Source organism: Oryctolagus cuniculus, chromosome X (genome assembly GCF_964237555.1).
Source record: "Oryctolagus cuniculus chromosome X, mOryCun1.1, whole genome shotgun sequence".
Classification (NCBI taxonomy): Eukaryota; Metazoa; Chordata; class Mammalia; order Lagomorpha; family Leporidae; genus Oryctolagus; species Oryctolagus cuniculus.
Window position 1 is genome coordinate 91,861,833 of NC_091453.1, and position 27,969 is coordinate 91,889,801.

Here is a 27,969-nt window from a genome sequence, read left to right on the forward strand (position 1 = left end):
CTGGGAGAATGCAATGATGACTCAAATGGTTGGGTCCCTGCCTCTGATGTGGGAGGCCCAGATTGAATTCTGGGTTCCTAGCTTTAGCCTATCCCAGCACTGGCTGTGGTGGGCATTTGGGGAGTGAACCAGCAGATGGAAGATCTCTGTATCTGTCTCTCTGCCTTTCAAATAAATAAGAACAACACATTTTTTAAATGTCAAAAACCAAAAAAGATCTGTAGTCCAATAGTGAAGTACCAATGTCAATTTCTTGGTTTTGTACCACATAGAGTAAAAAAGTACTGCACTACAGCTATCTGAGATGGTCTCACTGGGTAAGCTGAATGAAAGGTACTCAGGGCTATTTTTTTTTTTAAGATTTATGTATTTATTTGAGAGGTAAAGTTATGGACAGTGAGAGGGAGAAAGAGAGAAAAAAGCCTTCCATTCCACTGGTTCACTCCCCAAATGGCTGCAACAGCCAGAGCTGGGTCAAATCAGAAGCCAGGAGCCAGGAGCTTCTTCTGGGTCTCCCATGCGCGTGCAGGGGCCCAAGCACTTGAGCCACCTTCCACTGCTTTCCCAGGCCATAGCAGAGAGCTGGATTGGAGGAGGAGCAGCTGGGACATGAACTGGCGCCCATATGGGATGCCAGCGCTGCAAGCAGACACACAGCCTACAGCGCCACTGCACTGGCCCCGTCAGGGTTATTTTTCAACTTCCTGTGATCTCTGATTATTTCAAAATAAAAGGTTAAAAAAAAGCACAAACTTTGTCCTGTGGTTAATATGTACAGTTGTAAATTATATATAAGCAAAAATATATAGTGAAAGAACTTTCAGAAATGTTCCTTTTTTAAAAAGATTTATTTATTTATTTTGAAAGTCAGAGTTACACAGAGAGGAGAGGCAGAGAGAGAGAGAGAGAGGTGTTTCATCCGCTGGTTCACTCCCCAGTTGGCCACAATGGCTGGAGCTGGGCTGATCCGAAGCCAGGAGCCAGGAGCTTCTTCTGGGTCTCCCATGCGGGTGCAGGGGCCCAAGGACTTGGGCCATCTTCTACTGCTTTCCCAGGCCATAGCAGAGAGCTGGACTGGAAGTAGAGCAGCTGGTACTTGAACTGGCGCCCATATGGGATGCCAGCACTGTAGGTGGCAGCTTTACTCGCTATGCCACAGCGAAGGCCCCCAGAAGTATTTCTTCTGTTATCCAAAGAGTAACTTTCCCACATTGCAGGAAATATCTTCTCTAGCATAAATAAATTAGAAAAGGTTTCTGTGAATATAACAGGTAGTCTATGCTTTTATTAAAGAAAAAAATGTCGTGGGTATCTGGAGTAAATAGGTAAAGTACCAGTCATATCAAAAGTCTAGATGGTCATACATCTGTGATAGGTTCCCAGTACCGTTTAGTTACTTAAAGTCTAAATACAGATATGATGCATATTTGCAGTTTAGATGTTTTGAAGATGGTACAAATACAGATTAAAATACTATTATATTGGGATGGGCATTTGGCCTAGCTGTTAAGGTGCCCTACTAGAGCGCCTGGCTTTGACACCTGCCTCTGGCTCCTGACTCCAGCTTCCTGCTAATGCAGATTCTGGGAGGCAGTGATGATGATTCAAGTGGTGGGGTTCCTGTGGGAAACCTGGATTGAATTGCTAGCTCCTGGCTTTGGCCCCAGCCATTATAGGCTTTTGGGGGCGTGAACCAGCAGATGGGAGTATTCACTCTCTCTCTGCCTCTCAAATAAATAAATATAAATTACTTTAAAAATACCACTATATTTAGTAAGACTGCTAATTAGTATAAACAAGTTCATGATTAGATGATAACATATGGGGGAAATTATAATATGGATAGGGTAAAAAGTAGAATTTCAAAACATGGTATTTCAGGGGCAGCACTATGGAGTAATGGGCTAAGCCTCCACCTGTGGTGCCAGCATCCCATATGGGTACTGGTTCTAGTCCCTGCTGCTCCTCTTCCAATCCAGTTCTCTGCTATGGCCTGGGAAAACAGTACAAGATGGTCTAAGTGCTCGGGCCTCTGCACCTGCATAAGACCCAGAAGAAGCTCCTGGTTCTTGGCTTCAGATAGGTCCAGCTCCAGCTGTTGCGGTCATCTGGGGAGTGAACCAGTGGATGGAAGGCCTTTCTCTCTGTCTCTCCCTCTCTCTGTCTGTAACTCTACCTCTTGAATAAATAAACAAAATATTAAAAACCAAAAAACCCACAAAATATATTTCAGATGATATTGGGACAATGTGAATTTATAACTATTTTTTTGGGGGGCCAACATTGTGGTGCAATGAGTTAATAAGCCACTGCTAACTCCGGTATCCCCTACAGGTATCAGTTTGTGTCCTAGCTGCTCCACTTTTGATCCAGCTCACTTTTAACGCACCTGGGAAAGCAACGAAGACAGGTCAAGTTCTTGGGCCCCTATACCCATGTGAGAGACCTGGATAAAGCACCTGGCTTCTGGCCTTGGCCTGGCCCAGCCCTGGCCATTGCGGTCATTTGGGGAGTGAACCAGCAGATGAAAGCTCTCTCATTCGCACTCTCTCTCACTCTCTCCCCCCCACCTCTAATTCTGCCTTTCAAGTAAATAAATACATCCTTTTAAAAAAACTGTTTTTAGAAAACAGAATATTTATGAGATACAAAAATGATGGGGATTCTTTTTTTTTTTAAAAAAGAAACAACAATCTGTGGTCAGTGTGGCAGCTCAGTGGGCTACACTGCCACCTGTGATGTTAGCATCTCATATCAGAGCTTAGGTTCAAGTCCAAGCTCTATGCTTGATCAGGCTCGCTGCTAATATACCTGGGGAAAAAGCAGAAGATGACCCAAATACCCACGTGGGAGACCAGAATGGAGTTCTAGTCTCTTGGCTTCAACTTGGTCATTGTGGCCATTTGGGGAGTAAGCTACTAGATGGCAGATCCCTTTTGATTTCTGTCACTCTGCCTTTCAAATAAAATAAAATAAATCTTAAAAAAAAAATACCAACGTGTGTAATCAAGTTATGTCACACAACTATTTATGAGGTAGGTCACCTGAGGATCCTTTTTATCTGATACACAAGAGAAATAGGGTACAAGATTCAGTAATCTCCAAATTGTATAAAAATTGATGATGGGGCTAGTGTTGTGGTGCAGCAAGTTAAGCTACAGCCTACAGTGCTAACATCCCTTAAGGGAGTGCCAGTTCAATTCCTAGATGCTCTGCTTCTGATCCAACTCCTTGCTAATGCACCTGGGAAGGCAGTGGAAAATTACCCAAGTGGTTGGGCTCCTGCCATTCATGTTGGAGACCTGGATGTAGTTCCTGGCTCCTGGCTTTGGCTTGGTCCAACTCCAGCCACTGTGGTCATTTGGGGAATGAACCAGCAGACTGAAGATCTCTTTCTCTGTCTCTTTCTCTCTCTCTGTCACTTCGCTTTTCAAATAAACTCCTAAAAAAAACCCTGAAAACTAAAATATTTATACATTTTATTGAAATTATGTGTTTTCTCCATTTTCATGGGACATTTGGAATCAAGTAACACATGTTATTCTGCAAGAACACATACCAAACTAGCTTTTGAGGTCTGTCTGGGGGGATGAGATTGTAGAAGCAGGGCTTTGTGCCTTTATCTTACTCATTTCTGTATCTGATTCATTTTGTTAAACTCATTATATATTATTTTGTCATAAGGAAAGGTTAAGAAAAACTATAAGCATTCAACAACTGAACAAATGTTCTATAGCCTTACTCTGTAGATGCTGACCTATACTCTGAAGGGAAAAAGAGAGTTTGCCTAAGAGAAGGGAGGGTCTCAAACAGAACAATCGTGTTGGTTAAGGTCAAATATATACCCAAAATACAGAGGAAGCTACTTCTACTCGGGTGGAATTTATTATGCTGACCTTTTAAGGCGCTCCAGTGGATTTCTGGATTTGTTCCTTTAAGATTAGGATACTCTGCCTTTGCTCCGGTGGCAGCATGGCAATCTGGTCTGCAGTCAGCTGAAGAACCTGCATAATCAAAGCAGCCTGTGCAAAGGAAAAGAAGGTAGTGAGTTTGAATGATGGAAGCTACAAACAACAACAACAACAACAAAAACCAACCACCACCAGGCTCTGTCCAAAAAGCTACTGTAGTGGAATATGAAGCCAAATGGAAAAAAGAAGGATATTTCCCACACAGAAAACAAACAACAGGCCAAAAAAAAAAATCTGGTGAGGAAAGGCATAATGGAAAGAACAAGCATAAATTAAAATACCTAAGATTAGACGACTCAAAATAGACACCTTCATGAACTCAAAGTTTCTGCAGCCTAAGATGGTACCTGCAGGCCCTGGGAATTCTTCAATTTTAGATCCTGTTTTGAAAGTCTCTCATTTTCACAAGTTTTAGCCTTTCTATCAAATATGAACTCCTCACCACGGTTAAATGTAAAAACAGAAATACACACTTGTGGGGAATCTGCTACTCTTTTCAGGGATAAGGTAGAAAGGGGAGAAAGAAAGGGGTTTGGAGTTTCAGGTCCATCTGAAAGAAAACCACTCTTGGCAATGACTCTGAAATGCAAGTTAAACTGCCATTTACATACACTTAATGATGGACCAGGCCCACAAATTTCCAGGTAACAATATTATACAAGAGTTCTAAGTCAGAGTAAACATCACCTCCAAAGGGACTTTGAAGACCCAGGGACACCACATGGTCACTGTGAAAAGAGGAGTCAAAAGACAAGATTTGTGCGTATGGCAGCAGTCAGACAGTGTTGCTCACCTTCTCATGATCCTGTGGAGTGACTTGGTTCTGCCCAGGACTAAAGGCACCAGGCTGGCTTCCACCCTGCAGGCTTGCTCCTTGCATGCCTGCTCCCTGCATGACTGGGACCTATGTGCATAAAGGGAAGAGATTTTTGAAACTTCTCACACATAGGGAACCTGAACCCAGGAACAGCAATGTGAAAAATTACGATAAACTCTAGACAGATATGAATTTTAAAAGCATATTAATGACTCGGAGTCTCATTTTCTAGTGTTAGCAATGGTAGAAGGCAGGCTTTAGCCAGAGATCAATGAGCAAGTCAGACACTCTTGTTTACACAGCTCCAGCATCACCAATAAATATCACACAGCACAATCGGATACTGTCAGATTAAAGAAAATTCAGCCAAATAAGCACAGAGAAAACAGAACACCCTGGAAAGGAGTACCAGTGGAAACACAAATGCAAGCCAACAGATTCTAGAGGTACTGTATGCTGATCCACTGGGGACACTATATTTAGAGAGCTACTGCCTACCTCTAATTAATCAGACCCGGTAGTTCTTCCCAGAGGATCTTATCCCACCAGTAAGGTAGACACAATCATAATGTTGCAGAGGCAGAAAGGAGATGCAAATGCCTCTGGGAAAAAGGTTGCTATTAATTCCACAGTTGCTTTGCATAGCTTTCCATGGACAATGAGCAGCAAACGCTTGCTGCTCAATACATACCAAATACACTAGGCTACTCCAAAAACGTTCATGGAAAAGTGAAATTAAAAGGTAACGTGTGTGGAGGGGGTGGTGCTGTGGCATAGTAGGTTAAGCCACTGCCTGTGGCAATGGCATCCCATATGGGCGCAGGTTCAAGTCCTGGCTGCTCCACTTCCAATCCAGCTCTCTGCTAATGGCCTGGGAAAGGAGTGGAAGATGGCCCAAGTGCTTGGGTCCCTCCACCCACGTGGGAGACCCAGAAGAAGCTTCTGGTTCCTGGCTTTGGATCAGCTAAGCTCCGGCTATTGTGGTCATTAGGGGAGTGAATCAGTGGATGGAAGACCTCTCTGTCTGTAACCCTGCTTCTTAAATAAACAAATCTTAAAAAAAAAAAAAAGGTAATGTGGGGGCCCATGTTGTAGTGCAGCACGTTAAGCTGCTGCCTGTAATGCCCACATCCCATATGGGCCCCTGTTCGAGTCCTGGCTGTATACTTTGAACCAGTTCCCTGCTAATGTGCCTGGGAAAGCAGCAGAAGATAGCCCAAATCACCCATGTGAGAGACCCAGATGAAGTTCCTGGCTCTGTCTTGACTCAGCTTAGGCCGCTGTAGTCATTTGGGGAGTGAACCTGCAGATGGAAGAACTCTTTTTTTTTTAAGATTTATTTTATTTATTTGAAAGACAGAGTTACAGAGAGAGAGAGGTAGAGACAAAGATAGAGGTCTTCCCATCCGCTGGTTCACTCCCCGGATGGCCGCAAAGGCCAGAGCTGTGCCGATCCGAAGCCAGGAGCCAGGAGCTTCTTCTGGGTCTCCCACGAGGGTGCAGGGGTTCAAGGACTTGGGCCGTCTTCTACTGCTATCCCAGGCCACAGCAGAGAGCTGGATTGGAAGAGGAACAGCCGGGACTAGAACCGGTGTCCATATGAGATGCCTGCATTTAAGGCCAGGGCTTTAACCTGCTGTGCCACAGCGCCAGCTCCTGGAAGAACTCTTTATCTCCCTTTCTCTCTCTGTTAACTTTGCCTTTCAAATAGATGCATCTTTAAAAAACAAAAGGTAACGTGCATTTTACATGAACTTTCTGACATACCTGTGTATGACTAACCCACGTAAAAGAAGAAAGTGTAGTTAAATCATACTTGTTGGTATTGGTATCTAAGCTCTTCAGTGAGTTCAACCCTTTGGAAAACTGCCAGAACCGAAGGAAAAGGCTTGTGAGTACCTAGTGGAACTGTGAGAAGGTCCTTCCATGAGAGTTATGTTCACACCCAGGCATTCACCCAGAGCTTAGGTACTCTGACTGAACACAAATTGTCAATAAACTTTTTACCTGCTTCCCCAGCAGATCAAAAGCAGCAAAGCATAAAAGAAATGCTGATAAACTTCTGTTAAGATCAGATAACACGACAGCAATGTGAAGAGCCAGGCAACAGCCTTACAGTGAAGGAGACCAGAAACAAAACAGAAAATAGACTATGTTTTGTATTATAGCATATACGGGTATGGAGCTATTTAACGATGACCTTGACTAATCAAAAACAAAATCATTTTTTGTATTTTGATTAAGAGGAAAGGAAGCATAAAATATACTTCATGAGTAATTTTTCATTAAAATAGTTTAAAAACTTGGTAGAATAGGTCTATCATCTGGAATATTCACTTATATGCATTCAACTCATTTTGCAAAGACACTGGATACATGAGGTATTAATATAGCTTTGTACAGAATGATAGAATATTATCACTCTTCTTATTTTTTTTTTTTGACAGGCAGGGTGGACAGTGAGAGAGAGAGACAGAGAGAAAGGTCTTCCTTTGCCGTTGGTTCACCCTCCAATGGCCGCCGTGGCCGGCGCACCGTGCTGATCCGATGGCAGGAGCCAGGTGCTTCTCCTGGTCTCCCATGGGGTGCAGGGCCCAAGCACTTGGGACATCCTCCACTGCACTCCCTGGCCACAGCAGAGAGCTGGCCTGGAAGAGGGGCAACCGGGACAGAATCCGGCGCCCCGACCGGGACTAGAACCTGGTGTGCCGGCGCCGCAAAGCGGAGGATTAGCCTAGTGAGCCGCGGTGCCGGCCACTCTTCTTATTTTTTAAATCAATATTGAATCCAGAAGCTGCACTGAATTCTTGTACTGTTAAGGATCTGAAATACCTATAATATTTTTGAAGCTTACTAATGCTTACTAATAATCATTTGAAATATTACAATGTGATCTAGCCACTCAAAAAAAGGCCATTTTGTTTCTAGAAGTACCTGTTCTATACTTGTAAGTACAAGCAAGAGTGATCATACATTTTGGTTCACCTGAGGCAGTCCCAGTTTCTGCTTTTGCCCAGAGTAAATTATTAACAGTACTCTCCAACATGTCTGTCTTTGGCTGACAAATTACAGAATCACCCTAGTAACAATAAGCCTTTTACCTACATGTTTACAACTGGCAGGACTGGAGTCAATTTTAAAACCTGATTAAAAATTAGTAAATAAGAAATGGTAAGGAGAAGACAGAGGTTTATTCTGATTTGAGCATTATACATGTATGATGTACCAAACATCACATGGTACTCTACAAATATGTACAATTTTTGTGTGTCAATTAAAAAGATAAATAAAATTATGAAGGACACATTATTAAGTAAAAAAATAAGGTATAGGACACTGAAAGGGGAAAATACACTCATATTTGTTAGAAAGACACACAAAAATTCTAATAAAGGCAATTATCTACAGGAGCTGGGGGGGTCACAGTGTAGAAAGGTACAAGATAGTAAGGTTCTTAATATGTATGTCTTCTAGATGAAGGTATACTCACTTATTTATAAATTAATTAAGAAATTTAAAAAAAATTTTAAGATAAAAATTTTTGTTTTCTCCACCTCAGATCTAATTGGCTTTATAGATTCTGCTAATGAAAACTACATAAATCTAATGGTAATGAGTAATGAATTCAAGGACTAGCAGAGAAAATGAAGCAAGATATTATCCAGAAATGGTCTTCCAATCATTATTTTCAGTGTCTTTCTTCACAGAATTGTCAGCAGAATTCCACTAGAATGCAATCCCCATTGGAACAGAGACTGTACTGTTCACACTGCTGTACCTCCAGTATCTAGATCTGTGTTTGGTATATAGTATATGCTAAATAAGTATTTGCTGAATACAAAAAATTCTATTATGAAGTTACTGACCACAGAGGAACAATAAAAATCAAGGCCCATGAACACATTTTTGAAATAATAATACTTAAAAAGTAAAGAATAATTTTATTCTATATATACCAGAAAAAAAGTATTTTTATTTCAAGAAGTAGGTGGACACATACTGACCCCCCCCTCCCCCACAAATGTGCAAGTAACAGGACAGAGTAGCAGTGAAAAAATAGTGGGTTCTATTTCTTGCCCTGTACTTTTTAGGTATGTGAATTTGACCAAGTCACCTGATTCTTGGGTCTAAGTTTCCAAGCCTAAAAAATGAGGGGACTGGATGACTGACATGTTCCATTCCTGCTTTGACATTCTCTCCTCTTGCTCACACACACACAGGAAGGAAGACATAAAAAAGATATGAGGGGCCAGGTAAAGCTGCTGCCTGTGGTGCCGGCATCCCATATGGGAGCCGGTTCAAGTCCCGGCTGCTCCACTTCCAATCCAGCTCTCTGTTGTAGCCTGGGAAAGCAGTAGAAGATGGCCCAAGTGCTTGGGCCCCTGCACCTGCCTGGGAGACCTGGAGGAAACTCCTGGCTCTTGGCTTCAGATCAGCCCTTCTCCGGCTGTTGCAGCCAATTGGGGAGTGAACCAGTGGATGGAAGACCTCTCTCTCCTCTCTCTGTATAACTCTGACTTTCAAATAAATAAATCTTTTAAAAAACCACATGAAAGAAGAGACAATTACACAGAGGAAGGAGAAAAAGGAAACAGAAGAGGCTGAAGGGAAAAGAATGTGCCAGCACATAAAAACTCAGGGAAGATACACACATACTACCTTCCCACAGCCAACAGGGGATAAAGATAGGAAAGATGGCAACCAGAGACTACCATAGACACATAGCTTGGGAGAGCCAAAAAGAGAGAGAAGAGGTAAGACTTCACTTCCGCAGCTTTTTGGGTAATCATTAGGAAACTGTCTTTCGCACTCTACTGTTCACTAAGGCTATGTAAGACAATAAATTAATAACACATTTCTGTAATCCTACAATTATCTAAATGACCACAAACAGCTCTTTAGACACTCTAACCTAGGGGTTCTTAGGGCTGCACATTAGAATCATTTGGGGGGCCGGCGCCGCAGCTCAATAGGCTAATCCTCCGCCTGTGGTGCCAGCACACCAGGTTCTAGTCCCAGTCGGGGCGCCGGATTCTGTCCTGGTTGCCCCTCTTCCAGGCCAGCTCTCTGCTGTGGTCTGGGAGTGCAGTGGAGGATGGCCCAAGTGCTTGGGCCCTGCACCCCATGGGAGACCAGGAGAAGCACCTGGCTCCTGCCTTTGGATCAGCGCGGTGTGCCAGCTGCAGCGCGCCGGCCGCGGCGGCCACTGGAGGGTGAACCAACGGCAAAGGAAGACCTTTCTCTCTGTCTCTCTCTCTCACTGTCCACTCTGCCTGTCAATAAATAAATAAATAAATAAAAGAATCATTTGGGGGAGGTTTCTGAAACCATCCACGCACCAGATCCTACTGATAGATTCTGATGGGCCTGCAGTGAGATTCAGGCAAGTCTATTTTGAAGAAGCCTTGTATACGACATTGGTTTGCACCCCAGTGAAGAATATCCCATAACCACTAAATTTCCAAGGGCTCTGCTCTGAATGCAAATAGCTACTGATATTGTAAGACAAAGTTGTTCTTTGGGTTTTCAATCCTAGTGGCCAGAAAAATTACTATCGTAAGGGACACAGAAAATAAAGGGAGATTCCACCATTCTCTTTTTCTTTCTTTTTTTTTGACAGGAAGAGTGGACAGTGAGAGAGAGAGACAAAGAGAAAGGTCTTCCTTTACCGTTGGTTCACCCTCCAATGGCTGCTGTGGCCGGCGCGCTGTGGCTGGCACACCACGCTGATCCGAAGGCAGGAGCCAGGTGCTTCTCCTGGTCTCCCATGTGGGTGCAGGGCCCAAGCACTTGGGTTATCCTCCACTGCACTCCCAGGCCACAGCAAAGAGCTGGCCTGGAAGAGGGGCAACCGGGACAGAATCTGGCGCCCCGACCGGGACTAGAATCCGGTGTGCCGGTGCCGCAGGCAGAGGATTAGCCTATTGAGCCGCGGCGCCGGCCCACCATTCCCTTTCTAGCAAGCTTAGAAACAGTTCAAGTCACAAGGCAGTAATAATCAGGCTCAATAACCAATTGTGGTATAGATCAAGATTTCACATAGCTGTTAGAAGTGAGCATTACACATACCTGTCTGGCTCCCTGGGGACCAACCGCCATATTCATTGGAGCGGGACCTGGCATTCCACTAGGCAGAGGTCCTCTAGGTCCGGGCACTGGGCCCCTGGTGTCCATGCCTCTAGCCTCCATTCCTCGGACTTCCATAGCACGGACCTCCATGGCACGGGCCTCCATGGCACGGGCCTCCATGGCACGGGCTTCCATTGCTCTGGCCTCCATACTTCGTGCATCTAATCCTCTTGCCTCCATGGCTCGGGCCTCCATACTTCGTGCATCTATGCCTCGTGGATCTCGTCCACCTGTAAAGAAATTTGTCAGTAACAGAACTCTATTCCTCTAGTAAAATTCCCCCAACTATGATATTGTTGTCTTTTCCCCAGTTTCTCAGATTTGCAGATAAACCTTAAAGATGCTTGATGACCCCAGTGCTCCCTCTGCCAGCATTCTTTATCCCAGGTTAGAGTCAAAGACAGCTGGGTTCATTATCAACCCAAGAGTACCAGTTAGCTTCGTGATGTGGTCTCTCCTTACCTCTGCCATCCAAAGGTGGACCCCTCTGATCTAGCATGGGTCCTCTTGGCTCTGCCATTAGAGGTCTAGGTTCAGCTAGTGGCCCTCCTCTCATCTCATGTGGGGGTGGGCCACGGCTTTCATGACCAGGGACGTGGTGCATGGGTGGACCCTGATGAGGTGGTCCCAGGTAACCTCTAGAGATTGAAAGAAATATTACATAAAAGCTGTAGAGACATAAATCCACTTATTCCAGAATTTGATAATTAGTGGTACTCATAACTAGAGAAGAATTAATGGACAGTCATTACATGAAGAAGAACATGGGTTTTGAATTCAGACTATATGGGTTCAAATCTAGGTTCCATCACTTGTTAGCTGTGTGATCTTGGGCACATTTGCTTAACTTCTCTATGCCACCCTCAGCTTATCTGTAAAACAGAACTAATACTATCCATCTTATAGGGTCATTCTGTGGATTTAATGAGATGATCTAATAAAACTTCTCAGAGCAGAGTCAGAAATATGATCCCTATTAATGTCAGTTAGTACTATTATTGATACTATTATTACCACAAGTTTTCCCTGTTTAGGTATGTATACTAGAATTGCCAACTTCTGAAAATATATTTAATAGGCATGATTAGCTTGAGAGGACACACAACTACATGTTCTGCCTTAAGAGAAATGCTTGGACAGGGACCATGGACTTTTCCTTTATCTTTTGAAGTAGGCAAATAGGTACAACTTGTACAGAAAGACTTTGTTCTCAAGACAAAGGAAAATCCTGAATTCTCCAACCGTTTCCTTCTATGTTAGTACTTACCTAGGCTCTACGTCTCCAGTTACAGAAAGTAAAGTGCCTCCCCGTGGGTCATTTGGAGCATCTCCTAAGAGACCTCGAGGAGTTGGGACGTTGGCAGGCAAAGAGCCCCGCTGTAGAGCTGCTCTGGGGTCTTGCATCGGCACTGACAGGGAAACAAATGGGGAGTTACTGCTGTGAAGGACACATAAGGAAACAAGAAACGACTCTGATACCACTGACAATGTAATTCAGACACCTTAGAGTGGGTGACACCTCACCACAGCAGAATCCTCTTGCAGCTCAAGAACAGAAGCAGGGTGTAGGCAGAATCTGTGCCACGTCAGAGGTATGGATGGAATTGTATACACAGCAAACTGGGGAGCAACCTGCCAAGGACTAGCACTGTGACCTGAAGAACCTTATGCTCCTTGGTTTCCTTCTAATCAATCTTAAGTTCAAGGACCAGAGTCACAAAAGAGAGGTAGGGTCTTGGCCTATGTTAATACTGCCATGGCTCTGCAAGAACCTGCTGTCTCCTTACAGACTGCTATTCCATCCAAGCCTCCTGACACCAGTAGGGAGGGAGTACAGCCTCGGACAGATGCCCATATCATCCATGTTCTCTGCCCTGTGTGAAGAGGTCAATCTTAGGCTTGTGGCCTCAACAGGAAAAAAAAATTAAGAAAAAAAAAAACACCAAAAACCCAAAAATACTACCCTTTTGGGTTCTGAACATGAGGATGACTGCCAAGCAGCTCTTTTCCTCTCATCACCCCACCCTGAACACCACAAGCAAAAGGAAACCCACAGATACAATGGGTACCTTGAACTCGTTCAATTGAGGCAGGCCCGGCGGGTCCCACAGGCGAGTGCTGTAGGGTTCCTAGGTGAGCAGTAAGTTTAAAAGGAGAAAGAGTAGACACTTAAAATAGCTTGCACACAGACACACAGACACACACACACACACACGGAAACTGCAGATTTACACAGGTATGTTAACAAGCCAAGGGGTGATTAGCTTGCCCACACAGCTATAAAATCTTCCCAAACTACACTAGCTTCTTTGGGTATCTGAAAGAGTTTCGCGTTCACCAGACAGCTTCTAAAGGGAAACCTGCGGGACACTGGGGTTATCTGGCAGGAATAACCAGCCAATCTCCATTTTCACCCCTATTTGTATGTCTTCCCTTAAATGTTCTGGTGATACTACTAAAACATACACATACACACAAATACAGAAAAAATGTAAGGAGGATGATTTTGAATCTCTAGTTAAGGAAAGAACATATTTTCAGAAGTAAAGCATGAAAGAAATTACACTGAATCTGGAAGGTGAGATTTATTCTGGAGAGGCCATAACAGAAGTAGGATAAGGCTATTTTGTTACACTTTAAAACATAAAAATTTGTTATCAAAAAGTATCGAAAGGGGAAATGCAGTAATGACCTTCAGATATCAACAATCCACAAGAAATACTCTGCCACAGCCAATCTTTGATAATACACATCGCGACCACAGCAAACAAAGGCTAACGCAGTAAGGGCACCCCCAATATACAAAGGTGGTAAGAAAGCAAGAAGTATCTTCTCCAGCACCTCATTGTCTCTTTACACTATTACAAAAGTGCAAAAGAAACATAGATTCCAGAAAAAGGAAGTGAAAAGATGTGTTACTCTTCTGCTGGGTACTGAAGAAAATTATAAAAGAAAGTTCATCACACTTTGTCTCTTCATGAAGGCATCTTTCAAATACCTTCACAACAGGAGTCATTTCCTTTTGCTAATTTTTGACCAGAAAGGTGAACTAACTACAGCAAGAAGGAATATGTTTTGTAGAAGTATGTGCTAAACATCTAAAGCTTCATTGATTAACTGCTAGCCTAGGGAAACATGGAAGTATGCCTGGAGTCCCAATTTCTTCTTACTACAACAAAAACACTTTGGAATACATACACAGTTGATTGCCAGCGGGGATGGCCAACAACAACAAAAAAGCATAGGATGCTTAGAGAAAAGATAAAGTATTTGGGCCAGGAGTATATCCTGCTGTCAGACATCTAACAACAAATTACAGGCCTACATCTTAATATTTTGCTTTTTAAATGAGTTTCACTCATAGGACATAGGTTAAGATGAAACAACTTAAGCTTCTTTAAGCTTGTCCAAAGCAATCTTTTCTCAACACAGAGACCCAATGCATAGGAGAAAAAGACACTGAAGAATATTTTTAGAAGTTAGTAAGATGGGCCCGGTGCTGTGGCACAGCAGTTAAAGCCGCCGTTTGCAGAACCAGCATCTTACATGGGCGCCGGTTCAAGTCCTGGCTGTTCCACTTTTGATCCAGTTCCCTGCTAATGTGCCTGGGAGAGCAGCAGAAGATGGCCCATGTGCTTGGGCCCCTACACCCACGTGGGAGATCCAGATGAAACTCCTGGCTCCTGGCTTTGGCCTGTCCCAGCCCCAGCCATTGTGGCCATTTGGGAAGTGAACCAGCATATGGAAGATCTCTCTCTGTAACTCTGATTTTCAAATAAAATAAATAAATAAATCCTTTTTAAAAAATAAGAGCCAATGTGAAGTGACCAAAAAAGTATTAATTTTGAAACCAGAGACTTCTGAATCTTAGCTCTGCCACTTAGTAGGTGGAAAAGAGGATGAGATGGGGCCAGTGCTGTGGTATAGCTGCTGCCTGCAGTGCCGAAATCCAGTACGGGTATTGGTTCAAGTCCTGGCTGCTCCACTTCCGACCCAGCTCTTTGCTGTGGCCTGGGAAAGCAATAGAAGAGATGGCCCAGGTTCTTGGGCCTGGGACAGCATGGGAAGACCCAGAGGAGGCTCCTGGCTTTGGATCGGAGAAACTCCAGCCACTGTGGCCAACTGAGGAGTAAACCAGCAGATGGAGGACCTCTCTCTCTGCCTCTCCTTCTCTCTCTGTGTAACTCCTGACTTTCAAATAAATAAATAAATAAATCTTTAAAAAAATGAAAAGAGGATGAGAGCACCAAAATCAGTCCACATTCCTCAGACATTAGGACTTACTTACCTTGTCCCCTTGAGTAAGTAATTTAAAACTCTGAGCTTCTATCTCTTTGCTCCAAAACTGAGGTGCTGCCACCTAACTTTCAAGGTTGTTTATGAAAATTAAAGTGCTACACAGTATGCAGTCAGTCCTTCCTCTTTTCTCATTCTGTTTCCTTCTGACTTTGCTTTCAATTGAATCTCTGCATTTTGTTTTCTTTCACCCAGCAGAAGTAATGTGGAGATTCGGGATGGCTGCTGCCACTGTGGTCTACAGCATTACTGCAAGTTTCCACAGGGTTTAAATCTAGTGTTCAGCATACCCAAGCCATAATAAATGCTTATTACTACAATTCCTTACTCAGTCAACATAGTCATGGATAGAGAGAGAGAGAACATCTAAGTGGAATCATTAGGCTATCATGAAATAAAAGATCCATTTGCTTCAATATGCATTTGCTTCATCATCAATTTTTGTAGAGCGGTCTGAATCACTAGTTGGAAAGTCTAGCCTAGCACTGTCCAAGAGAATGTTCTGTGATGATAGATATATTCTATAACTCCAGTGTCCAGTAGCGTATCTGTATTGAGCAACTGCGATGTGACTAGTGTGACTGAGGAACTGAGTTTTAAAGTTTACTGAATTTCATATTTATTTAAATAGTCACTGGTGGCTAATGGCCACTGTATTAGGTAGTACAGATATGGAAACTTTCCAAGTCCAGTCCATATTAATCAGACACTAATATTTATTTACCTTGTCCTCGTTCCATGGGCACTGGTCCACCTCCTGGCATTCCAACCTGAGTCTGCATTCCTCCTAGGAAGATAAAAGGCAGGAAAGAAAAACACAAATTAGGACAGTGGGAACAGTGGCTGAGCTTACAAATTTCTTCATTTCTGTCCTACAAGCAGAAACCTGCAAGGGGAGATGATAGATACCACTCAACAATGCAATTAGACACAAGACGGGGTTTGTTAGTGCTTTGTGCTTCAGCAACAGAAAAGTGGGTTCAATAAGAACACTTCACCTCATTCGATATCAAGACCTTGGAATGAAGCTCCTGTGTAATACAGGTAAACAATGCCATTTACCCAGAGACCTCTCATGGTAGGCAGTACTACTCACAGAGTATCTTGAAAACGTGTGGGTATATCGGTCGGTTATAACAGAGATTTGTAGGGCACAGCTGGCACTGAGAAGATACCAAGCATACTAGATGTCCTGCGATGTATGAGACAGTTCCACAAAGTCAAGAATTACCTTGTGTCTTGCAATGCTTTGAAATGTCTCACTGTATACTCACAGAAATAAAAACGTGTTTATAGTCCTGTGAACTTAGAACCTGTCTATTTTGTAAATATAAAGCTTCTCTGTACTATCATTATACAACTGATTTTTTCAGAAATGCAATTACTGAGTAAATTATGGGAAGTGCAATTTAAGAACTTTATCCCAAGTTTCCACTATTTCAGAAAATTCCATCACCAATGGCAATAGTCCTTGTGGTATCTGAGTTGCCAAATCAATGTGCCTTTATCTGACGATATTTTTAGTTTATTTATTTATTTATTTTTTGACAGGCAGAGTGGACAGTGAGCGAGAGAGACAGAGAGGAAGGTCCTCCTTTACCGTTGGTTCACCCTCCAATGGCTGCTGCGGCTGGCACACCAACTGATCCAAAGCCAGGAGCCAGGTGCTTCCTCCTGGTCTCCCATGCGGGTGCAGGGCCCAACCACTTGGGCCATCCTCCACTGCCCTCCCGGGCCACAGTAGAGAGCTGGCCTGGAAGAGGGGCAACTGGGACAGAATCCGGCGCCCTGACCGGGACTAGAACCCGGTGTGCTGGCGCCACAGGCGGAGGATTAGCCTATTGAGCCATGGTGCCGGCCTGATATTTTTAGTTTTTATGTTCATGGTATAGGCTGCACATATCTGACTGCTATGTTCTGTTTTCCAGTGTAGTTGTGCCTGGACAATCGTCTATTACAAAATTTTTTAAATGATAAATTAATGCCCTCCTACTTTGCCTTTATAAGAACTGGATGCTGGCCCTGCCCTTGCTACTTAATATTGTGATTTTTGACAAAGTGACTTGAAAATTTTAATACATTCACAGCTTTCCTCATGTGTAAAAGAAAATGAACTGGTCTGAACAGTGGTTCTCAGAATGTGCTCGCAGAGTAGCAGCATCAGCATTAGCATCACCAGGGAATTTGTTAGAGCTGCAAATTCTCAGGGTTCCCTCTCACACCTACTGAATTACAGAGTCTAGGGATGGGGATGAGCAAACTGTTTTGAAAAGTCCTGCAGGGTGGCCGGCGCCACGGCTCACTAGGCTAATCCTCCGCCTAGCGGCGCTGGCACGCCGGGTTCTAGTCCCGGTCGGGGCGCCGGATTCTGTCCCAGTTGCCCCTCTTCCAGGCCATCTCTCTGCTGTGGCCAGGGAGTGCAGTGGAGGATGGCCCAGGTGCTTGGGCCCTGCACCCCATGGGAGACCAGGAAAAGCACCTGGCTCCTGGCTCCTGCCATCGGATCAGCGCGCCAGCTGCGGCGGCCATTGGAGGATGAACCAACGGCAAAAGGAAGACCTTTCTCTCTGTCTCTCTCTCTCTCACTGTCCACTCTGCCTGTCAAAAAAAAAAAAAAAAAAAAGAAAAAAAAAGGTCCTGCAGGGCTGGCACCGTGGCTCAATAGGCTAATCCTCCTCCATCCTCCTCCCTGCGGCGCCGGCACACGGGGTTCTAGTCCCGGTCAGGGTTCTAGTCCCGGTCGGGGCACCGGATTCTGTCCCGGTTGCTCCTCTTCCAGTCCAGCTCTCTGCTGTGGCCCGGAAGTGCAGTGGAGGATGGCCCAAGTGCTTGGGGCCTGCACCCACAAGGGAGACCAGGAGAAGCACCTGGCTCCTGGCTTTGGATCAGGTGGTGTGCCAGCCGCAGCGGGCATTGGGGAGTGAACCAATGGCAAAGCAAGACCTTGCTCTCTGTCTCTCTCTCTCACTGTCCACTCTGCCTGTCAAAAAATAACAAAGTCCTGCAGGTAATTCTAACCCATTAAAGTTTGAGAACCACTGGGCTAAATGATTTCAAAGTTCTCACCTAGCCACAACATTCTGTTCTGTCCTATTCATTTGATTCAAATCAATCAGCAAAACAATGCAAAGATAGGATCTGAGGAAACAGCAGAAGGCATTTAGGGTATAATCTCTCTCACACGATACATTATTCAATAACAGCACTTTTATTTGAATGGTCCAAATTCCCAGAATTGGTGAGTCAAAATGTACGTAAATATTCAACATTAAATGACTTTCTTAAAAAGACTGAAAAAACTTCTCATTTTCATCAGCCAATGTGTGAATATCACTTTCCTCACCAATATTATTACCTCTTTGTGCCTACACATTTTTTTTGCTCATTTGGTTCCGAAGCTCTCTCTCCTCGTCAACTGTCAAAGAGCTTTGTACAGCGTATCTGAAAAATCTTATGCTTTAAAGTTATGCTTTAAGTCTTTTTTTTTTTGACAGGCAGAGTGGACAGTGAGAGAGAGAGACAGGGGGAAAGGTCTTCCTTTACCGTTGGTTCACCCTCCAATGGCCACTGCGGCCGGCGCACCGCGCTGATCTGATGGCAGGAGCCAGGTGCTTCTCCTGGTCTCCCATGGGGTGCAGGGCCCAAGCACTTGGGCCATCCTCCACTGCACTCCCTGGCCACAGCACAGAGCTGGCCTGGAAGAGGGGCAACCGGGACAGAATCCGGTGCCCCGACCAGGACTAGAACCCGGTGTGCCGGCGCCACATGCTTAAATTTGGAAGTATAAATGCTATGAACTCACAAAAATTATTACTCAAAAATTCAATTATTTAAATTTCTTTTACACTTACTTTCAATTTTTATCTTTATTAATTTCTTCTTCCTGGTACCTTCTGGTTTATTATTTTTCTAATTCTTTAAAACTAGTTCTTAGAGTTCTTCTGTTTTTAGCAATGTAGGAATTTAAGGGTATTCATTTCCCTTTAAGCATTGTCTTCATTGTTTCCCATACTTTTTTTTTTAAAAAATTATTTATTTGAAAGGCAGAGTAACAGAGAGAGAGAGAGAGATCGATCTTCTGTTTTCTGGTTCACTCCCTAAATGGCTTCGACAGCCAGGTCTAGGACAGGCTTTGAAGCCAGGAGCAGGAACTCCATTTGGAGTGACAGGGCTCTAAGCACTTTGGGTCATCTATTGCCTTCCCAGGCACATCAGCAGATGGTTGAAATCAGAAGCAGAACAGCCAGGACTTGAACTGGCACTCTGATGATACAGGATGCTAGCATCACAAGTAGTGTCTTAACACACTCCTGCCACAACACTGGCCCCACCCATACTTTTTTGTATTATATATACAAAAAAACATATATATGTACATATCAGTTTTTGCTATATTTTAGTTAATTCATAATTATTTTATTTTTTTATTTCCCCTTTGATCCAGGGATGACCTACAGTATGCTCCTTAATCTTCCAAGCAAAGATTTTTTTCAGTCACCTTTTAATTGTCTCTAACTTTATTGGCTTATAATCAAAGACTGTGGCCTATGAAATAATCTTTTCTTTTGAATTTGTTAAGGTTTTATTTTACAGCTAATGTTTTTACATGGTCTTTTAAAACAAAAAACTTCCCATTGTCATTTGGGAGGGCAAAAGATGTATTCTCTAGTCAAAACATATAAAGCGGGGCCAGCGCTGTGGCTCATTGGTTAATCCTCTGCCTGCGGCACCAGAATCCCATATGGGTGCTGATTCTAGTCCCGGTTGCCCCTCTTCCAGGCCAGCTCTCTGCTGTGGCCCGGGAAGGCAGTGGAGGATGGCCCAAGTGCTTGGGCCCTGCACCCCATGGGAGACCAGGAGAAGCACCTGGCTCCTGGCTTTGGATTGGTGTAGCTCTGGCCGTGGCGGCCATTTGGGGGGAAACCAACGGAAAGAAGACCTTTCTTTCTCTCTCTTTCTAATTCTATCTGTCAAAAAAAAAAAAAAAAACCATATAAAGCTCCCTCTGTACTGGATGAAATTTATTGATTCTATTGTTTACTGTCTCAGTGTCCTTACTTGTTTTTTGTCCACTAGCACAATGCTATTTGAAGTGTGATCCACCAATGGTGCTGATCTATACACTGTATGTTAACAGTTCATGACAAGGTAAGTACAGAAATGGACTGCAGACACATAGAAACATTTTACAGCAATATGAAAATGCTGTGACATTGAAGTGTGTGATCAGTGCACGTGTTTCACTGAACAAAGCATAGACCAGTCTAAGTAAACTTGTGTAACAACCTGCATATATCGTGGGTTGCATATTTGCCATGTGCAGGGCATTACAACTTGAGATATTTTTAAGGTATGCTAGACATGTCTAATTTAAAAATGTATAAAAGGCTGAGCCTATTTCTTTCATTGAGAGAGAATTACAACTCAATTTGATAATGAGCATAAATGAAAATTCTGAGTTTTAGAAATTTCTTTAAAAATCGATTCCTTGTTAACTTAGCTGTGTAGACTTGATTTATCTACAAAACAGAGTAATCTACATTATTCTCATGAGTAGTGTACAGCCAATCTAATATTAGATAAATTAGCCAATAAGCAAGTTTGATTCATAAAAAACTATAAATGTTGAAAATAACTCGGGTTCACACAGGTCTTTCATATAAAGAACTGCTATTTCACTCAGTGTGTTTAGGTACAGTGAAAAGTTAATGGGGGGCTGGCATTGAGGTGCATTGGGTTAAGCAGTAGCTTGCAACACTGGCAACCCATATCAGAGCACTGGTTTGAAGCCCGGATTTTATGCTTCTAATCCAGTTCCCTGCTAATGTGCCTCGAAAGGCAGTAGAAGATGGTCCAAGTACTTGGGCCCCTGCCACTCATATGAGAGACCTGGATGGAATTCCTGGGTCCTGGCTTCAGCCTGGCCTAGTTATAGCTATCGTGGCCATTTGGAGAAATCAACCAGCAGATGGAAGATCTTTCTCTCTTTTCTTCTCTGTCACTCTGCCTTTCAAATAAATAAAATAAAATCTTTTTGAAAAGAAAAGCTAACTGTAATAGCAATATTCTTTGTGTTTTTTTTAAAGATTTATGTATTTATTTCAAAGTCAGAGGTGTAGAGAGGGAGAGGGAGAGGAAGAGGAAGAGGGAGAGGGAGAGGGAGAGGGAGAGGGAGAGGGAGACGGGGAGAAGGAAGGAGGGAAGGAGGGAGGGAGGGAGGGAGAGGGAGAGAAAGAGAGAGAGATCTTTTATCCGATGGTTCACTACCCAAATGGCTGCAATGGCCAGAGTCGGGTCAGACAGAAGCCAGGAGCCAGGAGCCTCTTCTGGATCTCCCTTGTGGGTGCAGGGGCCCAAGCCAAGCATATTAGCAGAGAGCTGGATTGGAAGTGGAGCAGTTGGGACTCCAATCCGTGCCCATATGGGATGCCAGTGTCACAGGTGGTGGCTTTACCAGCCACGCCACAATGCTGGCTTCAATAGCAACATTCTTAATTGTCCACCTATATACTTTCAATGAATATAGAGTTTCCAAATTTATTTCTTTTGTTGGTTAGTCTTATTGTATTTTTTAAAATGCAATTTTAGACTTGCTAAACATAACACATGTGACTATGTACTTTGTGTCTGTTTTCTTCATGAGCTTTTTAACCTAATCTAACAGTTTTCAGCTTTTAGTGGGAGAATTCAATTCATTCACATTTAGCAGGATAACAACTTAAACCAGTTTTTATTTCTTCTATCTTACTCTACATTTATTTTTACTTATTTTACATTGTCTTTTCCTTTAATTTTTTCTGGCTTGTTTTAGCTTCCATTCATTTCATTTTCCCCCTTGTTAATTTGGAAGTTTTACTCCAAGTTTCCACTTGAGTGTCCCATATAATCAGATATTTAAGGATTTGTGTATAAGAAATCAACTATTTCCTTCCTCCGGGATATATAATTTCTAGCTGTATGAGGGGACTTCAAAAAGTTTATAGAAAATGAAGTTGAAAGATAACTTGATTTTGGTGCAAATTGTACAGTATGCAAATTCCATGGACTTTTTAAAGTACTCTCCTATATTAACTTTATATCAAGATCCTATTACCACATAATACTTTGGCTACACTGCAGCAGTTGCTATGACAACATTTCAACAAAGTACAGAAATGGTGTCGACTTGAAATGAAAGTTACCTCCAGGAGCTAAGGAACCAGGGCCAGGTCCTGTGACAGCAGCGGCCATCTGCCCTGGTGCTGGAACACCACCTGGCATAGAAGCTTGCATCAGAGGAGGTGCGCCATTGACGTGCATTCCACCCTGATCAAGACAAAAAAACACAGTATGTACTTGCTTTCATGAAGACTTAATACACTAAGTCTGCGATTTTAAAGTTCATCAAATTGACAGCTCCAAGTATGATACCATACGTTCTTTTTGTATAATATGTCTTACATGGCATTAGATCTAACACACATTTTGAATTCCACAGAAACAAGCTGTAATATATATCATGAGCCTGGTTATATGGAACACAGTTACTATGCAACATATTCTACAAGTTGAATTGATAAGCCTTATCTGTGTGGCAAGGCATCATGAAGCATCTGTTGTCAACTTCATGACTGGGGCCTGGCATTAAGATTAACAACAACAACAAGTGTCTTGAATACAAGAGGAAAAAGAGGCTGGGACTTTTTAAAAAAGTAACCTAGCCACCTGTTTTTAAGAGGAAAAAAAACTTTTTTAAATTTGATAAATTTTCCCTCATTCCTGTCCTCAGATATAATTCTGGTCTGGGGGGAATGTCATATTTTTTTAAAGACTTGAGTTTCACCGAGGTCTCACATGTGGGTGGCAGGGGCCCAAGCACTTGGAACATCTTCTGCAGCTGGGATCAAACTGGTGCCAATATGGGATGCCGGCATCACAGGTTGAGGCCTAACTCATTACATCACAACACAGACACCAAAATGTTATTAATGCTATTTTTAAAAGATTTTTTTACTTATGTACTTGAAAGGTAGAATTACAGAGAGAGGAGGGGGCTGGCGCTGTGGCTCACTTGGCTAATCCTCCACCTGTGGCACCGGCATCCCATATGGGCACTGGGTTCTAGTCCCTGTTGCTCCTCTTCCAGTCCAGCTCTCTGCTGTGGCCCGGGAAGGCAGTGGAGGATGGCCCAGGTGCTTGGGCCCTGCACCCGCATGGGAGACCAGGGGGAGGTACCTGGCTCCTGGCTTCTGATCGGAGCAGCACTGGCCGTGGCGGCCATTTGGGGAGTGAACAAACAGAAGGAAGACCTTTCTCTCTGTCTCTCTCTCTCTGTCTATAATTCTACCTGTCAAATAAATAATAAAAAATTAAAAAAAAATTACAGAGAGAGGGAAAGACAGAGAGAAAGATCTTCCATCTGCTGGTTCACTCCCCAGATTGCCGCAGCAGCTGGAGCTGGGCCTATCCAAAGCCAGGAGCCAGGAGCTTTTTCCAGGTCTCCCACATGGGTGCAAGGGCCCAAGCCCTTGGGCCATCTTCCACTGCCATCCCAGGCCACAGCAGAGAGCTAGATTGGAGGAGGAGCACCTCCTCCTGGCACCTATATGGGATTCCAGCGTTGCAGGCAGAGGCTTAGCCCACTATGCCACATTGTCAGCCCTATTAATGCTATTTTAAAGTTCTCTGGAGGAAAGAGAATGTTATATTTTCATCTCTGTACTCTTTAGAGAACTGAGCACTACCTTTGAATAAAGAACCCAATAAATAAAGAATAAAAACTAAGCCATAAAAAATCACACACACACTTAGAGAACACAAACAAAACTAAAGCAGAAAAGAGGGAACTGTACAGGAAGATGGATAAGAGTAAATAGGCTATGAGGTCAAACAAAATCAGACTTAGATGTTAGACTTGTCACTTTCAATTGTGTTAATTTTGGACCAGTTAATCTCTGTGGGTCTTAGTTTACTCCTTTCTTTCTCTAGAGTCTTATTGGAACACAACCACACATACTTTAGGTATTGTTTATGACTGATTCCACATTAGCATGGCAGAGTAGTTGTGACAGAGATCCTATGACCGGCAAAGCCAAAATTATTTACTATCTGGGAATTTACAGAAAATGTACAATCCACCCAAGTTGTTTAGCTCTGCCAGTCTGATAAGTAAAAAATCGTATAGTTTCTATTTATATTTATCTTTATCTTAAGTTTGAATACTTTTCCATACCTTTATATTTCTACTTTTGTGAACTATGTATGTCTCCTGCCCAGTTTCTACTGGGTTACTAGTAATTTTCTAACTAATTTATAGGTTTTTTATTATAAAAAATTGCAGATACATAAGTCACAAGAAAATAATCACCCAACTTAGGAAAATAAAATTATAAATGCAATCAAAATCCCCTGTATGGTCTTTCCCAATTTTATGTTGTATCCTCTTCTTAGACAAGCATTTTTAAACTTTTTTTGAGAGGGAAAGAGGTATAGGGAGAGGGAAAAGTAGAGGAAGGGTGACTGCTCACGCTCCCATGCACTGGTTCACTCCCCAGTCGTCTGCTGTGCCTGAGCAAGGCCAAAGTTGGGAGCTGGGAACTCAATCTAGGTCTCCCACATGGGTGGCAGGGACCCAATCACCTGAGACAGGTCCACTGCCTCCCAGGTTCTGCATTAGCAGAAAGCTGCAATCAGGACCTGCAGCCTGCAATTGAACCCAGACACTCCAATGTGTAATACAGGCATCCCAATCGGCAGCTTAATTGCTAGGCCAAACGGTAGCCTTTGATGTTTCAACTTTTTATATGAACCACTACATACTGAATATATTCTTTTGTTAATTTATTCAACATATCTTTGGGATTTATTTTTGGAAATTTATGTAGATACATATACCCTGTATTTTTAGAATGCTTTCACATTCATAGTTTCACTTCTATATAGTATTATGTTTTTTAGTTATCTGTGTTGATGTCTTTGATGTCTCATTTCCTAGTTCATCTTACTGCTTTATGGAATTATGTTTTTGAAAATCATCCATGTTTTAAAAAAAAGAAAATCATCCATGTTGATACATACAGTTTAACTGTTGTAGAGTTTTCCACTGGATAAATACACATTTTCTCCATTCTTCCACTGATACACACTTAGGATGTTTCCAATTTTTTGCTATTATAATGTAGCAAAAAACATTTTTTAAACATCACTAAAGGCTCTTTATTAAGTAATCAGCCTTTTGTCTATTGTATGTGTGGCAAATACTTTTCCCTAATTTGTTACTTTTCTTTGGTGTTTCTCTGTACAGAAATTTTTCATTCTTCAAATATATCAATTGTTTATGTCTTCAGGATTTCGTATCATACTTGGAAAGTGAGCTTTTTTTTCATTGATAAAGGAGATAGTAAGAGTATTAACCTCAGAGCTGGTGTTATAGTATAGCAAGTTAAGAGGGCAGCTACAACACCAGCATGCCATATGAGTACTGGTTTGAGTCCTGGCTGCTACACTTCTGATGCACTGCTAATGTGCCTGGAAAAGCAGAAGGTGGCCCAAGTGTTCGGGCTCCTGCTACCCACGGAGTGCCAGGCTCCTGGTTTCATTCAGCCATTTAGGGAGTGCACCAGTAGATAGAAGATCTCTCTCTCTCTTTCTGTCTCCCTCTGTCTCTGTAACTCTGTCTTGCAAACAAACAAACCTTTAAAAAAATTAAGAATGTTACCTTCATATAAGCACTGTGAAGATAAGCATGATCATATACATGGAATGAGGCACTAACCACTTTATACAACATGTATATCTGGCATACATACAAAGTTAGCTTATAGGAAATGGGAATAAAGGAAGGATCTCTTTATTTCACAGAATTGAAATTAAATCTTTATGCATTCAGAATCCATGTGTTCTGAAACCTGGAAATTGCCAAGTGTCACCTCTGGTTCCTAACCACTCCTTTTCAATACTTTCTCCTAAAAAGAAAACGACATTCACAGACAGATAGAAGAAATGTGAAGGGATAAAGTCCTACCAAAGATTGGGGCTGAGGGCCCTGAGGATTTGGCTGGTTCATCGATACACTGGATCCAGAGCCAGGTCCAGCACCATGGACTGGTTGGGGGTTGCCTGCAATCAGTGTTGGGATATTTGTCTGGCGATGCAGAATTTTCTAAAAAGGGAAAAGACAACCCCGTGAACTGTCTAACAAAGCAATCAGGCAGCTCTATTCCACTCAAAGTTTGCCCTACCATTTCCATAAAAGAAACAGAAGCACTCACCAGGGCAATCTCTGGATCCACGATTCTCATCACTACCTGTGCTTGCAGCAAAGCATATGCCAGCTGAGGATTCTGAAGTAACATGTTCCGTGCTTCCTGGGGACTATTCTGGACACAGAGCTGAGAAGATAAGCAAATCCATTATCAGGTTCAGTATTCATTACTTGGAAATGGGGAGTGATTTAGAACCTTCCCATCTGAGAAAGATAATATTCAAGAGGCTCTTTAAGTTATCATGGATTTTTTGCATGGCACACAAAGTCTGGGTCATGGCAGTTAAGAGAAGGAAGAGGCATTTCAAATCTAGTAATATTGTCATTTAGCAAAAAAGTCACATTTAAATATCTGTATTTGATATCTACAGATCACAAAACCCCAGTAGATTGAACAGATGGGTTTGTATACAAAAATAGAAAAGTTCTTGGCAGAAAGTAAATATACTGTGTACACATGGACTATTGAAGGTGCTAAAAATACTGGTCTATGGACTCAAGTTCCATTTGAGCTCAGGGAATGGTTTCTATTAACTTATCAATTAACTTCTTGAAAATCTGATGTAAATTCTTTATCCACAACCTAATGCCTCCTCCCACCTTCATTTGTTTCATCAGTTCAAACATCTGCTCTGGTGGAAGACTGGCAACTGCTTTGCTAATGGACTCAGGGGCATCCTCAGGACTGATGGTCTCTCCATAAGGTGACTCAATGACTGGGGCACCAGTGCCAAGGCCTAATTGGGAAAAAAGTACAAGAAGTTAGGGAGACAAAATAAAAAGCTAAATCATCCCAAGTATCTACTTCCCAGGACTGCTGTTTGGGCCAGTGGATAACCACAGAGTCTCTGAAGCTGAGAAATAAGTGGTTTGAAAATCTCGTTTCTATGGAAAAAAGTGAGAGCATATTTAATGTTCTCAAAGGAAAGCTGGGGCCACGAACACATAGATGGACAAAAGTTAGAGAACTAGGTATATTGACTTCTCTTCACAAGTCATCTCAGAAACAAAAGGTTTAAATAGAAAAAGATGCTTATTTCAAAACAGAATTCCTGGATCTATTACTATGACACGCTTAGCACTACTAGTAGCTTGGTGAACCTGAACTCCTCTTTAACTCAAAATAAACTCCTTGGCAACTAAAGGGTTTCTAAAGTCAATTTTACCTTTTTTTCTCAAAAGACATACTTCCCTAACTGAGGCACCTTGGTAGATTAAGAAACTGTATGTCTAACCATTTCAAAATATTCTAAAACATATGATTAACAGAATATTTGTATTGTTATATTATTCATAACTCTTATTGTATACAATTTGGGTTTATACTCACTCTTTAACTCTTCTTTGTTCTTTTCACTGGCTGCATTGTCCACTCGAAGTGCTCTCCCACTGAATTCACGTCCATTCAGGTTCCGCATGGCACTAAGTGCTGTCTCTTGGTCTTGGTATTCACAGAAGCCATAACCCTTTGGCTTTCCTGTTTCCCTATCATATACCAATCTAGAGAGCAGAAG

The 27,969-nt window shown here is 42.6% G+C and overlaps 1 protein-coding gene across 3 annotated transcripts in view; it reads right to left on the reverse strand.

Annotated features, from left to right (window-relative positions):
• The window catches only part of CSTF2 (cleavage stimulation factor subunit 2), a 33,207-nt gene that overhangs the window by 3,366 nt on the left and 1,872 nt on the right, over positions 1–27,969 (reverse strand). The window contains exons 3-15 of one of the 3 annotated variants that reach the window (XM_070066914.1): positions 27,786–27,955; positions 27,056–27,192; positions 26,463–26,582; positions 26,216–26,353; positions 22,395–22,518; positions 15,938–16,000; positions 12,987–13,046; positions 12,185–12,326; positions 11,380–11,555; positions 10,858–11,147; positions 4,765–4,875; positions 3,897–4,022; positions 830–1,229 (exon numbers count right to left, since the gene is read on the reverse strand). In XM_070066914.1, coding sequence (XP_069923015.1) covers positions 3,900–4,022; positions 4,765–4,875; positions 10,858–11,147; positions 11,380–11,555; positions 12,185–12,326; positions 12,987–13,046; positions 15,938–16,000; positions 22,395–22,518; positions 26,216–26,353; positions 26,463–26,582; positions 27,056–27,192; positions 27,786–27,955 — 1,654 coding nt within the window. In that variant the 3' untranslated portion in view covers positions 830–1,229; positions 3,897–3,899. Of the gene's footprint in view, positions 1–829; positions 1,230–3,896; positions 4,023–4,764; positions 4,876–10,857; positions 11,148–11,379; positions 11,556–12,184; positions 12,327–12,986; positions 13,047–15,937; positions 16,001–22,394; positions 22,519–26,215; positions 26,354–26,462; positions 26,583–27,055; positions 27,193–27,785; positions 27,956–27,969 lie in introns of those variants that run through there. The other 2 variants (XM_008273145.4, XM_002720386.5) reach the window with 2 other exon arrangements.